Source organism: Onychostoma macrolepis, chromosome 22 (assembly GCF_012432095.1).
Source record: "Onychostoma macrolepis isolate SWU-2019 chromosome 22, ASM1243209v1, whole genome shotgun sequence".
NCBI classification, from domain to species: domain Eukaryota; kingdom Metazoa; phylum Chordata; class Actinopteri; order Cypriniformes; family Cyprinidae; genus Onychostoma; species Onychostoma macrolepis.
Genome location: NC_081176.1, coordinates 12,467,889 through 12,483,895, shown reverse-complemented (window position 1 = coordinate 12,483,895; position 16,007 = coordinate 12,467,889). Strand labels below are relative to the sequence as shown.

The following is a 16,007-nucleotide window of genomic DNA, read 5'->3' as shown; positions in this document are numbered from 1 at the left end:
ACTCGTGTGCTGTTCTGACGAGCGCCTTTTATGAGCACATACACCCGAGCACATACACCCAAAGCGCGTGCTCTGAAAAGCTCGTCAAACAGCGCCTGATTACTGAACTATGTTATGTTTTGTGCTAATACTGTCAAAACACACAAGGTTTATGTATAGACTCAGTTGGGTATGTCTAAAATGAAAGTAAACAGCGGAGAGAAAGGGATGCGTGCCTGTATATTAGATGCGTGCAGGTCTTAAAGGGACAGTAATAATCATGCTGCCGACTGTAATTAAAGGGATAGTTCACCCTAAAATTCAATTTCTGTCATTATTTATTCACTCACACGTTGTCCCAAACCTGTATTAATTTATTTCTTGTGCGGAACACAAAAGAAGATATTTTGAAGAATGTGGCTAACCAAACAGTTGCTGGTCCACATTGACTTTAACAGTAGGAGAAGAAAAATACTATGGAAGTCACTGTAGACCAGCAACTGTTTGGTTTTCCACGTTCTTCAAAATAACATTTATGTTTAGCAGAAGAAGGAAACTCATTCAGGTTTAAAACAACTTTTGAGTGAGTAAATGAAGGTATAAAAATAAAACACTAGCCTATTTTGGGGTGAATTATTCCTTTAATGTTAATAAAACACCAAACACAAACAGAAAAATCACTCACTACTCTTGACTGAAACACTTTAATACAGTTGCTTTAATAGGAATCAATCTATGTAATGTTTTATTTTTATATTTGTTCATTCAATTTCTTGAATGCTCCTGATAAATACACCTAAAGCCTACCTGAAAATAAAACACAGTTTATTTTATTTGTTTATTATGTGTATTTGTGATGTGTATCTTTGCTCTCATTTTTTGCCACATCGCCAAACCCCCCCCCCCATAAAAGAGGCTTCTCCATGTTGAATTTATGTACTATTTATAAAAATTTGTGCTATTTATATTTGTAAAAATCCATTATTATATGGATTAATACAATTTTGTAACATGATTATAATTTTTCATTGTTCGTATTCTCTAGTCTCTTTATCAGTGTAATATAAGTTGTAACACTCTTTAGCTTTTGTAACTTTTTAAGCTGAAATGGATGACTTGTCAGACTTCCAAAAAATGGACCAATCATGGGAGCACATTTAGCAAGAGCATCGGTAACCTCAACAGCACTTTTTTTTTTTTCTGTGTGTTTTAAGAGCAGCAGTCTTTACTGTGTACATAAAGCATGGCAAGACTTCATTGGTGAAGAAGAATAGTGTGAGAAAAGTGAAAATGAATGATAAGAACCATCAAACACTACAAAGGATTGTGTCCAAACAACACAGGGTCTGTGAGGTGAATATTGAGATTTGCTGTCACTTTGCTGCAGTAGTTCTGTTTCAAAAAACTGACCACAGAGAACTTCACAAATCCATGAAAGAGCTGCAACTGCTAAAGCTTGTTCCCTGCTCCAACATCTCTGAAGCAACTGGCAGATGTTTCTAAACAACATTCAACTGGAGACTATTAAAAAGTTGCTTGAATCTATTCTAAGAAGTTTGGAAGATGTGTTAAAGGCAAATGGTGGTAAAACATCTTAGTAAAGAAATAATGCCTTTTTCACAGATTTTTCACATTATTTTATATATAATCCCGTATATATGTTTGGTTGCCAGGTCTCTTACATGTAGAATGTACGCACACTAGTGGATTCCTGTGCTATTGTATTGTTAGAAAGAAACTCCAGACAGAGTTTATGAAAAAAGCAACAGTTTAAAAGACAGCATTCTGTGATTTTTTTTTTTTCTTTTTTCGTCAAACTCCGCTGACAGCTGAAAATGCAATGCTGTAACATACAACGTGTGACATACCTTTTTGCTGAAAATGCTTTTTCCTCACTTAAGTTTGGTCCATCACCTTTTGATTGGTCACTCTTCAGAGACACAGAGCTGAAAACATCTGAGCCTGATCTTTGTCTAATAACATGAGAAACACTTTTCTACTGGAGATTTCTCTGTGACTGATATCTGCACATGCTCTCTCTAGTCCTCCACAGAAATCACACTTGCTTGATTTGAAAGCACCAGAGTTTTATGGTAGCTCCAGTTTATTCAAACATTTGTTTTATATAGTGGTGGACGAAGTACACAAATCGAGTACTTGAGTAAAAGTACAGATACCATCAAAATATAACTCCAGTAAAAGTATTAAGTAGCCCTTTTCAATTTTGATGTGAAAATCACTGATCACTAAATTTACAATTTTAACTTTTTTTTTTATTTAAAATTTAATAATTTTATATTATATACTTTATAAAGGGCTGTCAATAGATTTTTAATCGGATTAACTAAGTCAAATCAACATTTGGTGTGACCACCATTTGCATTTAAAACAGCTTTTATAGGTACACTTGCGCATAGTTTTTCAGGAATCTTTGCAGGTAGGTTTCAAGTGTCTTGGAGACGTTGCCACAGTTCTTCTGGATTTAGTCTTTCTAATGCAATGGTGTAATATAGAATGTGTGAAATACCTTTTTGTAGTTGATGTTTTTTTCTCACTTAAGTTCGGTCGGTCACCGTTTGACTGGTCACTCTTCACAGACACAGAGCTGAACACATCTGAGCCTGATCTTACACTGATGACATAATGAGAAGAAAATAATTTTATTACACAAGGTTTCCAGTTTCATTTAAAAATAATAATAATAATAATAATGTAATTAAATACAATGTAGCCCATGCATTTTTCTTCTCACTACAGATGGATACATTTATGTTTGGTAAGATGTAAAGCTCCAAATGCTAATTAAACACAGTATAGCTGTGGATTTTATAGATGTATTCAGGTTTCTGGTGGCCATCTATATAATTTTATTACTGGAAAGAAATCAGATTATCAGACACAATGTTCTGTGATTTATTGTTTTATTTTGGCAATTTATCACTTAAACCTCAGTGGGAAAATTAGCTACCACAACTCTGTAATGTAAAACACATGAAATACCTTCTGGTATGTGGTGTTGTTTTCTTGCTGAAATTGGGCATACCATCTTTTTTTTTGTTATCAACATTTTTTATTTTTCACACATAACATCCAAAATAATAAGATACAAAAAAAACAAAAAACAAAACAACAACAGACACATACTCAATAGCTCAAAGTCCAGTCAAAGGGAGAGAGAGAGGGAAGGACAAGAAAAACACAAAAGTCACTCCTTTATATAGTCACGTATATCAAAGAGAAAGCACTGCCAAGCATCAATGGTAGAAGGCTTGGCCCCATTGATTCGTGCTGTTGTACATTCACAAGTCACTATTTGCAGGAGGCTACGGATCCAATATGTTTTTCCACACATGTGCGGTGTAAACCAGTTTTGTATTATTGTCTTCTTAGCAGCTGTAAAACCAGCAAACAACATTCTCTTTTGCATTGAAGTTATGCAGAGACCAGAATCATCATTAAGAAGACACAAACTTGGATTAACAGACCAATCCATTTGCAGTAAGGATGATAAAACCAGGTTTACATGTGTCCATAGACTGATGATGACAGGACATTCCCAAAACATATGCAGAAAAGTACCCGATAATGTAGTATTACATATATGGCAGTTGAGATTAGGTTGTAGTTTCATTTTAAATCTTTTGTAAGGAGTTATGTATGCTCTATGAATGACTGGCATACCATCTTTTGACTGGTGACTCTTCACAGACACAGAGCTGAAAACACCTGAGCCTGATCTTTCACTACTAATACAAAGAAAATAAACTTCACTACAGGACAGGTAATTTGGTGTCATTTAAAAAAGTGTACTGTTGCAAATGGCAATTACGTATGGAATATCAATGGATTTGTTCTTCTTACAACTATGATGGATGGATTTCTGTATGATTGTCTGATTTGTTTTGCAATAGCGCCCCCTAGTGTTTGCTTATGCAACTGTATTACTAGGGCCATGCTTAGTAACTATCTGAACTACAAGAGCTACAATAATTGAACTGTTTCAAATAACTGATTCGTTATATAAAAAAATTTGCCCTCGAACATTTGAATACATTTTATATGTAGTCATATATTGTTGTTGTTCTTCTATGAAATTATATGAATAAGGGTGTTTTGTCAGTATCAAACAATTGTGGAATATTCTGTAGCTTTTGGCTAATTTTGAATCGGATTGTTTGACATATCCATGAAGCCAATTGTAAGAATTTTTTTGTAAATATATATTTTTTTGATCTAGAGTTTTGTTTGGTCAAGTTCTATCACATACACCACAGTGATGAAATTAGCTAACGCAACGCTGTATATCAAAACACATGAAATACCTTTTGGTAGTTGATGTTTCTTTCTCACTTAAGTTTGGTACACCACCTTTTGACTGGTCACTCTTCAGAGACACAGAGCTGAATACATCTAAGTCTGATCTTTCACTGGTGACACAAAAAACAGAGAGAAAAAAACTCTTCACTACAGGAGATTCTGTGTCTGATATCTGCACACAAACATGCACAGACTCCCTCAATTTTTAAGTAACAGTCATTTCAGTTTAACTCACATTTAGCCATGTCTTTTATGAATAAATCATCTCAGATGTGAAATTAAATACATATGACTGTAACTTACATATATTTGATAAGCTTAATTGAACAGAACACAACATTTTATTGACCAGATACACAGTTCTTTAAATATGAATGGCCTAATATTTGTTATGTTTCTCTGTTACTTTAATAACAGCAGCACTGGGGCTGAAATGAACAAAACCTGAAAATTATTTGAGAACATTTTTCTTCTTTGGACTGTCCAAAGAGCCACACGGTCAATGTCACTCATTTACTTATATTTGGTTAGTGACCTAGAACTAGTGCAGAATATTAATTTTTCTTCTTCATATTGCAACGTTTGTTTTAAATTATTCAAAATCCTAAAACTGTTACTTTTTCTTTTTTTTAGACCTTAGACAAAAACAGTGGAGTCTAATGTAATGTAATGATTTTCAATGTGGCCTCCTGTCAAAAGTCTTAGGAAAACATTATAGGTTACCTAGCTTTGACTATCTATCTACAAATGCTGAAGAAACACACAAATTTTACCTTTTGGCAGATGATGGTTTTTTCTCAGTTAAGTCTGGTCCATCACCTTTTGATTGGTCACTTTTTATAGACACAGAGCTGAAAACATCTGAGCCTGATATTTCACTGAAGACACAAAGAGAAGAAAGAAAATATTTATTACATTGGTATTCAGTTTTATTTGAAGAGATGTGTCATTAAAAATAGTATAGCCATGCAGTTTCCTTTGCATGACTATCGATGGATACATTTACATTTGGTTGCCTGATGTCTTTACTGAATTTAACTGCAGACCCAGAGAGAGAAGACACATGAAATACCTTTTGGCAGGTGATGATGGTGTTTCCACACTGAAGCCTGGTACATCACCTTTCGACTGGTCACTCTTCACAGACTCTGACTCTAAAATGTCACTAAAGACACAAAGAACAGAGAGAGGGAAAAAAACAAACAAAAAAAAACCTTTACTACAGTTCTGTTCAGTTCTCTTCCAATAGTGTCTGTGCAAGTTGATTGTATTGTCAAAAAGTAAGTGGAGGAAAGCTATAATGATATAGTGCTTTGGACACTTTTTTGTTGATGTTTGATCAACAACAAAAACCACAGAAGCTCTGTGGGCGACAGATTAGATGATTGGGCAGGTGATAAAATCAAAGTTAAGTTTGCTATAAGCCCCCTCCCACCCCCGTTTTTTTCTTTTCTTTTTTCTCTCTCTCTCTCTCTCTCTCTCTCTGTAGACTAGATAGCAAGCAGATGTTGATTCAACATCGATTTTTGGTTGTAACGATCATCCGTCGTCAATCAAATTTCGATGTTGAATCAACGTTCATTATTTGGTCGGTACATCAGAACGTTATTACGCAGAAAATAAAACATCGATTCAACGTCAAAATGGCTTATCAACCGACGCATCTGATCGAAATCATAACCTCTGAGACAGGTTGAAACTTGGTCAGAGGAATCGGAGATCTGCGCCTGCACTCACACAGAGTGGAACAGGCCTGTAACTTACCCGGGTAACTAAAATGTATTTTTATTCATTATTTTATATAGTAGTTTATCTGCCTGTCACTGCATATTAGTGGATCCCTTGTCAAAAAATCCTGTTGGAATTTCAGTTTATCCTTTAGGATCATTCTTAAGAATTCTTTAGAATCCTATAGGACATTCCGATTGATTTTAATGGAATTTCACTTTGTCCAATAGGATTTTATTTCATCCTGTTGATGTTTGATCAACTACAAAACCAAAAACTTCATTAATCTTGTTAACAGGAGACAAAAACCATATCATAGACACTAAGATGCAAATAAACTGAAAGGAATGCGATTTCTCCCTATTTCTACCCTTTTGGGTAGAGTAATAAGTCATTTCTTGACAATTAAAAGTGTTATATAGCCCACTGAATCACATTCAGACTTAATGCTAACAACAATGAAACCACTTGAGAGAGAACTGTCAGGATATTTATTTTTCAGCATAAAAGAGGACCATGGTACAAGAGGTATACCAAATTATTGTTTTAAGTTTGAAAATATGGCAAAAGTAACACAGAAATTCAAAAACAATGGACTTGTGAAAAGTTTTAATTTAGTGATGAGTGAGTTTTTGCTAGAAAATGAGCAGGAGAAACACCAAGAAAGTGTCTCAGAGCCGACAAAAGCTATGAAAAGAATGACACTTTATCTCACAGAATATGACGCAGCCTGCAGAAGTGACATGCATGGTTGTTTATCTACACCAGAACTACCTGCTGTAGCAAAAGCACAATAAACTCATTTAGCTTTTTCCAAGGCCCATATTTACTAAATAGAGACTTCTGGGAATCCATACTCTGGTCTCATGAGACCAAGTCAATCATTTCGGATCTAACAGCATCCAAAAGGTTCTGGTGTTGCTAGAGGAGGAGTACAGTGAGAAGTACCTGGTTCCCACAGTGACATTCAGTGGTAGTAAAGCTCTTCTACAGGAATGTGTTGAGTGCTGAAGGTGGGTCTTTTTGTATTCTATCTATATGCCTTCTTTTTATTTATTATACAATTAACAAAAGCAAAAAAGGCCTATAACACTAGCTTGCTCTATTCTTTTTCTATTATATCTGTTTTCTTTTTAGTTATTATACAATAATAATAAAATAAAAAAAACGTGTACACATCAAATTGATGATATTAAGGAACATTTAAATATCTGTTAGAACCCAACTGAACAAGCCAAAGATGACAGTGGTATGGAACCCAAACTCCATCAGGTGACAGTAGTAGAGAAAGAAAAAACAACTTTGAGATAAACCTGACTCAGTCGGAAGACCCACTCTCTTCTTTATTATACCTTTATGAACACAACCTCAATAAATTCTGGTTATGGGTTATAGCAAGTCTATTACCTAAATCAGCTAATTGCCAATTTTGAGAAAAAAAAACACAACACTTTTTAAGGTTTTGTTTACAGGAAAAACTGAAACTCAAGTAAAGGATTCTTTGAAAGCAGACTTACCCATGTTCCTCGGTTAGACTCATCTCAGACGGAGAGTCCTTTCCTTGGTCCCCTGACATACTGCAGCTACACAGCCAGTGCAAACATCAGCACTGCTTTATGAAAAGTGTCAGCTGTTCAGCATGACCTGAAGATAACAATGTTACTGAGATGAATAACATGGCATTTCAGATGGATGCATGAAAAGAAAAGGATTATTATAGATCATTCCAAAAACACATGACCTAAATGTGCTAAATAGACATTAAGTCAATACTTTGCTACTGACATTGGTAACCAACAATACTTTACTTTCGGTATTGGAGTCTTTAAATAAACTTACCTTTACCCAGCTATTATCTTGTTGTATCACAGTGCTTTTGAAATAAGCGTAATTTACTATTTGTGCTAAACGTAATGCAATATGCTACATGAACCAAAACATTTGTCAAAATATTATTCTTTAAAATAAAATCGAATTACATGAAAGAATGTATGATGGAGTTTAGCTACCTAACTAGAAATGTTGGATTTCATCGAGATTGTATAACTTCATGTGACTGCCAGGGATGGACTGGTAATCGGGCATACCGGGCATTTTCCCGGTGGGCCGACAGAATTATAATTTTTTTTTATTAATTAATTATTTTTTTTTTTTGCCAAGGACCATCACGAGCAGCCAGTGGCCCATTGGTTTGTCTCCTCTATTGACAGCGTAAACCACCCAACCACAATGCGCTACAGACGGAGCCATGAAGTGTATTGCTGCTCCTATATAAAAAAACGCTTCACTCCAACTTCTTCCTCGTCGGCTTTTCCCACGTTTTCACAGCAGCTTTATCAAGAACAGGCTTGCTCTGCGGTGAGTGATGCGGCGTAAAGAGCCAGGAGGAGGAGGAGAGGAGAGGAGAGCAGTTGAATCGGTAAAGTGCTTGATAGGGACTCGCACCGGAGGCAGGCATCTGTCCTGTGTGCGCGCGCCATTAGTGCAGAATACGCAAACACTTTTTAATAAAAACGTAAATTCGTCCACCGCGATTTTTTGGCCAAGTCATGTCAAGTGTGTTCATAGAGGTTTCCATGGGCCAATGCGAATACATCTAGATTTAAATTCGAAAAGACACGATATTGCCAGACCTGAAGTTTTTTTTATTATCCAAAACAACTCGCAATGATAGACATATCACTACCAGTCAAAAGTTATTGAACAGTAAGATTGAATGTTTTTTTTTAAAGAATTCTCTTCGGCTCACCAAGCCTGCATTTATTTTATCCAAAATACAGAAAAAGCAGTAATATTGTGAAATATTTTTACTATTTAAAATAACTGCTTTCTATTTGAATATATTTTAAAACGTAATTTATTCCTGTGATCAAAGATGAATTTTCAGCATCATTAATCCAGTCTTCAGTGTCACATGATCCTTCAGAAATCATTCTAATATGCTGATTTGCTGCTCAAGAAATATTTATTATTATTAATGGATTCTTTGATGAATAGAAAGATCCAAAGATCAGCATTTATCTGAAATAAAAAAAGCTTTTGTATACGATACACCATTCAAAAGATTGGAGTCAGTATAATTTTTTTTTTTTTTTTTTTTGGGAAAGAAATTATGGAAATTAATACTTTTATTTAGCAAGGATGCTTTAAATTGATCAAATATGATGATAAAGACATTTATAATGTTACAAAAGATTTCTATTTCAGATAAATGCTGTTCTTCTGAACTTTCTATTCATCAAAGAAACCTGAAAAAAATTATACTCAGCTGTTTCCAACATAATAATAATAATAATAATAATACATGTTTTTTGAGCAGCAAATCAAAATATTTGAATGTTTTCTGAACGATCATGTGACTGGAGTAATGATGCTGAAAATTCAGCTTTGATCACAGGAATAAATTACATTTTAAAATATATCCAAATAGAAAACAGTTATTTTAAATAGTAAAAAATATTTCACAATATTACTGTTTATGCTGTATTTTGGATCAAAGAAATGCAGACTTGGTTAGCAGAAGAGACTTCTTCTTCTTCCAAAAAAAAAATATATATATATAGTGGTGGGCCACCGGGACCAAAAAATGCCAGGGCCGATTTTTTGTCCCAGTCCAGCCCTGGTGACTGCATTCTACTTTCGATTTCGCATTACAAGTAACGTTAGGCTATTGCGAGTTATCTAAATGTTAAAGGCAAACTAAATGAAAGAAGTGTGGGGAAAAATTACTTCAGAAAAAGAATTAGTCATTTTTTACAAGCTTCATGCTTTAACATGCGTGGTGATCAAACAGCATTCTTCTTAGCAGTCGGTTGGCTAACAGTTACTCCTGGAACTGGCATACACATTCACATAAATAAAGCTTAAATCCCTTCATATACTCCAAATAATTGTAACAAGGTAAGTAATAAAGCTTACTTACAGTAGTACAGACGGTCTTGTGGACAAGGAACAGAATCGAGGTGTCTTTGAACACTTTCGGTTTTTTTATTCGCGCTCTGTGGGCGACAGATTAGATGATTGGGCAGGTGATAAAATCAAAGTTAAGTTTGCTATAAGCCCCCTCCCACCCCCGTTTTTTTCTTTTCTTTTCTCTTTCTCTCTCTCTCTCTGTAGACTAGATAGCAAGCAGACGTTGATTCAACGTCGATTTTTGGTTGTAACGGTCAGTATCGGTCGTCAATGAAATTTCGATGTTGAATCAACGTTCATTATTTGGTCGGTACATCAGAACGTTATTACGCCGAAAATAAAACATCGATTCAACGTCGAAATCACGTTTGCTTATCAACCGACGCATCTGATCGAAATCATAACCTCTGAGACAGGTTGAAACTTGGTCAGAGGAATCGGAGATCTGCGCCTGCACTCACACAGAGTGGAACAGGCCTGTAACTTACCCGGGTAACTAAAATGTATTTTTATTCATTATTTTATATAGTAGTTTATCCGCCTGTCACTACATATTAGTGGATCCCTTGTCAAAAAATCCTATTGGAATTTCAGTTTATCCTTTTGGATCATTCTTAAGAATTCTTTAGAATCCTATTGGACATTCCGATTGATTTTAATGGAATTTTACTTTGTCCAATAGGATCTTATTGGATTCTTAGAATCCTATTGGACATTCTGATTGATTTTAATGGAATTTCACTTTTTTTTTAATTCTTAGAATCCTATTGGACTTTGTGTTTTATTGAATGGGATTTTTTTTTTCTTTTTCTGTAGGATCTTTTTTTTTGATTGTATCATATTGGACATTGTGATTTTTAAATGGAAATTTACTTTGTCCTGTAAGATCTTATTTGATTACTTTTTAAGAGTAACAAGGTTTGTACTTGTAACCCTCGTTAAAAAAGCAGCCTATATGAACACACACACAAATATAACTGAAATTCATAATATTACAGTAAGGCAAAGATAATAAATATGACATTTCATAATGTTCGAACAAGTTAAAATGTATTACATGTGAGTAGGAATTCATAGAAACACAAACATCTATATATGGCAGGGCCGTAGCCCTGAGTTTTGCTTCAACCCTAATCATGAACATCTGAAAGGTTACTAGAAAAGGCTTGTTTGAGATACGCCTAGCCTCGCCTGAAATGTAGGCGAGAGGCGGCTGCAGTTAGGGGCGGAGTGAAATAAGCAAGACAGACAGTTCTGAGCTCTCAAAGAAATACTACGAGATCAAAGGCAGATATCGCGTTATTCTCACTTATGTGCTGCTGATAAACGTGATTATTTCAGTTGCTTTTATATGATTAAAATATATGATAAACAACACACTCAAAGTGCTTGCTATTTAATTCCATACGAAATGCATATTTATCATCCATTTCTACTTTAATACAAACATGTATTTTATTTATTATTTTGTTTTATATATTACAACAATTACATATCTCACACAGAGATTGCACTGTCATAGTGTTTTGAAATATTCATGCATAATTTAAATACATAAAAACATGAAATCAGAAAAAAAACAAAAAAACATTTTAGATGAGAACGCAGCATCAAGGTTGTCTGAACCAATGAGCATGAAGCTGTGTCGTCAATCAATCGTTTCCCATCACGCTTTTGATCAGCGCAGTCGGTGCAGAGCAACTGCGCTCGACTGCACAATCCGACACAGCCGCCTTGCCGTCGCGAGACTTTTTGACGCACGTCATTTTGCACTGTTTTATCCAAAGCGACTTACAATGGGGGAATACATCAGAGCAAGGCGAACATAACTCGGACACTTTTCTAACCAGCATGCATCTCGCGGTGATCATCGGTGATCGGTTCTGTGCAGATTTTGCTCATCAAGCCTAAAGCTACACGCAGGTTAGTTTTCACTTTCGTCTTCTTCGGTGGGTTTAAATGGTAGAGCAGCTGAACTGTTCATACCGCCACCTGCTGGACTGGAGTGTGAAGAGTATAAAGTACATACAGTATAATCTAAACGGTCAACATGGCATTTATTGTCCCTGTTTCTGGATCATTTTCAAAATGTACATATTGTAAATGCCTGACATCCTGAGGTTTTTTCCTACTGTATGTTCAATCCTTTGTTCCGTATTGACATATAACTCAGAATCAGAATGAGCTTTATTGCCAGGTATGTTTACACATAAGAGGAATTTGTTTTCGTTTTTGAAGCTTCCACAGTTCAACAGAATGACAGCGACAGAACAAAAAACACAGATAACAAAAAGAGGAATTAAAAATTGAACAAGTAAATAAGGAATAACTTTACACAAATTGACAATTGTATGTACAGGTATATAACTGTCACGTTTCTCAGGGAGTCAGGAACACGGAACGAGGAGACACGGAGAATTCACAAAACTAGGGGCTTTAATATCCAACAGGGTTACACGGAGCACAGGCAGGGAAGACATTCAAGGACCGACAAACACTAACTGAACGGACTGGGGCTTTTAAAGACAGGACAATCAAGGAATTAAGGAGAGACACCTGGAATCAAATTAACAATTAACATGAGGGAGAAACTGGGTCACAGATCACATGGGGAGAAAAAACTCAACAAAAACAGGTCCATAATCCTGACAATAACAATAGACAGTTTTGTAAGTATAGGTATATTATGTGCAAATTGAAATGTAGAATATGTATGTGTGTTAGATAAGTGTATAAATAGTGTGTGTTCCACAATTATTGTCAAGTGTTCATGAGATGGATTGGCTGAAGGAAGAAACTGTTCCTGTGCCTGGCCGTTCTGGTGCTCAGAGCTCTGTAGCGTCGACCAGACAGCAACAGTTCAAAGAGGGAGTGTGCTGGATGTGAGGGGTCCAGAGTGATTTTGCCAGCCCTTTTGCTCACTCTGGATGAGTACAGTTCCTGGAGAGTGGGGAGGGTTGTACGATTCGCTCCGCAATCCGGATTACCCTCTGTAGTCTTCTGAGGTCAGATTTGGTAGCTGGTAACCACACAGTTATTGAAGTGCAGAGGATGAATTTAATGATGGCAGAGTAGAACTGTTTCAGCAGCTCCTGTGGCAGGTTGAACTTCCTCAGCTGGCGAAGGAAATACAACCTCAGCTGGGCCTTTTTGACAATGGAGTTTATATGGATGTCCCACTTCAGGTCCTGAGAGATGGTGGTGCCCAGGAACCTGAATGACTCCACTGCAGTCACAGTGCTGTTCATGATGGTGAGTGGAGGGAGAGCAGGGGGGTTTCTCCTGTAGTCCACAGTCATCTCCACTGTTTTGAGCGTGTTGAGCTTAACTCTTACCAAATTCTAATGAACATATTTCATAAAAATACCATTAAATATTTTAAAGCAGCCTATTTAAGAGTTCCTCCCAACAAAGCAAATAAACACTTTAAAACCTTGAATGAAATACATCCTTCTAATAAATTCCTAAATATATTAATTTTGATGTACTGTACCTTGCCATTCTGTAATTTCTCTTCTCAAGATACAGAACATATATTTTTTTCCTCATAGTATAACCAAAGACTGCTGTGTTTGTTTTATGTGATTAATAACTTTAAAATACTGGCCAAAATATTTACACACATGTATATTTGTTATATACCTCCTCTATTCATTATATTCAAAAATTAATTAAAACATTTCTCAGAAGCCCTTCAAACTGTTTGATCTCCTTGTGACATAATTTACTGCAGAAATTAGGATCTAGATCAAAGTGTAGCTATGTATATGTTTGCAGAAAACATTTCTTTGATCACATCATTTGGAATTATTGCTTCATATTTAACCTAAATTATTTTCATATATTGTGCACAATATAAGTAAGAGCAGGTTGGGAGTAAATGATGGATATCAGAGAGGATCAAAAGCAGAAATGTTTTAGTTAATTTGAAATGAACATGCAGAACACCAGAGGGCTATTGAGTCGCTGGGACACGGGTTCAAATCCGGCCTGGATCAAGTGCCCATCTCGTCCTCTCTATGATGTCATTTCCTCTAGTTGTTGTTTTTCATCATATAACAACGGAAGGACTTCCTGCATGATAGTAATACTGTCTTTGGATGACATCAGTGTTAATTATGTCAGTGATTGTATGACATAACTGCCAGTGAGATGAGAATGGGTTTTATAACATTTGTCTTTATGTATTAGTCAGACCTGCATGGCTGCTCATTCACATGTAATTTCTACAGGAAACTCTACAGCTGCCAGAAGATCAGTTAGTCTGGACTCATGAAAGAGGAGAGACTCCATCCACGCCTCTTACGTCAGTCAAAGCATTATTTAATGAACCAAACACAATCAAACTCTTACTTGAATGTTTCTTCACAGAACTAAAACAATATATTTGTGCAGACACAAAACTGACTTAATACAAATTAAAAGAAAAAAAATATATATACATGTAAGAGATAAGATGTAAAAATAGAGAAATATAAAATATAAAAATGAATTTATGGCATAAAGAAATATAAAATTGACATTGATAGTACTGATTTGAATCTTTAAACATGTAGACGTATTTTCAGTTTATATTTCATGTTCATCTGATATATCTGAGAGCTTATATTGTATTGCACAATCATGTGCAGAAATATTTTAATTTCTTCAAAATTGAGTTGATTAATCACGTCATTATCTGATTGTAGTCCTTATACCAAAGACTCATATCTTCCTGCTAATCCACCTCATTTGAGCGCTGATCAGACTCTTCTCTTTCCTTTATTTCACCTGCAAATAAAACCACAAAATATCATTTGTAAACACAAAACCAACAATAAGCATTCAACATTACTCACATGCATGTACGTTTCTATTAATGCTGCATTATTAAATTTGAAAGTCTGAGCCTCTTCCAGCTGTATGCTTTAGTTATTATTATTAAAAAGCAATACATAAGATCCAGTATTAAAAAAAAAAACTAGTTTTGTTAAAGCAGTGCTGTTTGAAGCTGTTTAAATTGGTTATCAAATAAATATGTCTGTTTATAAATGCACTGAATTCATAATAGCTGCAGGTTTTGAAGTGCTTGCTTCTCATCAAAAATATTCCTTCTGCTGTCCTCAAAGATTTAAAACCGGTTAGGGGTAGGATTTTTTTATTTTTTTTATCAATGCTGATACTATCAGTTCATATTTGAATAATGAACATTTTAAATTTTGATTACAGACATCACATCAAACATTAATTTATTACAGTACCAGTGAGGCTTGTCTGGATTCCAAAAGTCATAATTAATGGTTATCTGATAGTGAGAATTGATCCCCAAACTACAGTGACTACAGTATTTGTGTTTTAAATATAATACATTAAACATGCTTATCTGTGTTATTATGAACACAACAAAGAGATGTTTACTCACCTCAGTTTACAGTTTGAGTCTCGTAGTACATCAGTGAGCTGCTTCTTTGAGTCTCCAATCATATTATTTATCAGATCAAGCTCTTTTAGAAACTGCAGTGCTTTCGTGTTTGTCAAAGACTGAGTTAAAGAAGAAACATCTGTAATGCCGCAGTACTTCAGACTAGAAGGAGACCAACAGAAAGACAAAGAGACAGAAGAAGAGAGATCATTTTTACTTTCACCCAGTGTACAATGTTTATGATATTTAGAGTGCACCGTCACATTTGCCTTTTCTATAATCACAGCAATATCACAGTCATCACATGTGAATCCATGTAATGAGGAATTTCATCTGATGGACTTTCAGTTGCAGAGAAATTCCACTACATGAATTTTGCATAAAGTTCAAGTGAATTTGACAGAGAAATTCACAGCTTTGATGAAAAGTTGTTTGATTTGACAGTGAGCTCAGTGTGGGCGGAGCCTCGTCAAAGCTACACTAATTATTCACAAGGAATGAGGCAATCTTTCATAACAGCATTGTTCAAGAATATAAATGCTGCATTATAAAGTAGAGACTGTCTGAATAAATGATTCCCAGACAAGCTTCACATCCGGTCCTGACTTTAAATGCCTGAAAAAAATTATAAATTAAATATAACTGCACCTTACTGTACGATAGAAAGAAA

The 16,007-nt window shown here is 35.2% G+C and overlaps 1 protein-coding gene across 4 annotated transcripts in view; it reads right to left on the bottom strand.

Moving 5' to 3' along the window:
• The window catches only part of LOC131530060 (uncharacterized), a 175,737-nt gene extending 163,859 nt beyond the window's left edge, over positions 1-11,878 (bottom strand). For all 4 annotated transcript variants that reach the window (XR_009268306.1, XM_058760133.1, XM_058760134.1 and 1 more), the window contains exons 1-7: positions 11,784-11,878; positions 9,947-10,022; positions 7,542-7,668; positions 5,369-5,461; positions 5,070-5,174; positions 4,302-4,406; positions 2,507-2,611 (exon numbers count right to left, since the gene is read on the bottom strand). Coding sequence is in view for 3 of the 4 variants with exons in the window: in XM_058760133.1 (XP_058616116.1) it covers positions 2,507-2,611; positions 4,302-4,406; positions 5,070-5,174; positions 5,369-5,461; positions 7,542-7,600 (467 nt within the window). In the remaining variant the exon portion in view is untranslated. The remainder of the gene's footprint in view (positions 1-2,506; positions 2,612-4,301; positions 4,407-5,069; positions 5,175-5,368; positions 5,462-7,541; positions 7,669-9,946; positions 10,023-11,783) is intronic.
• Positions 11,879-16,007: the final 4,129 nt, after the last annotated feature.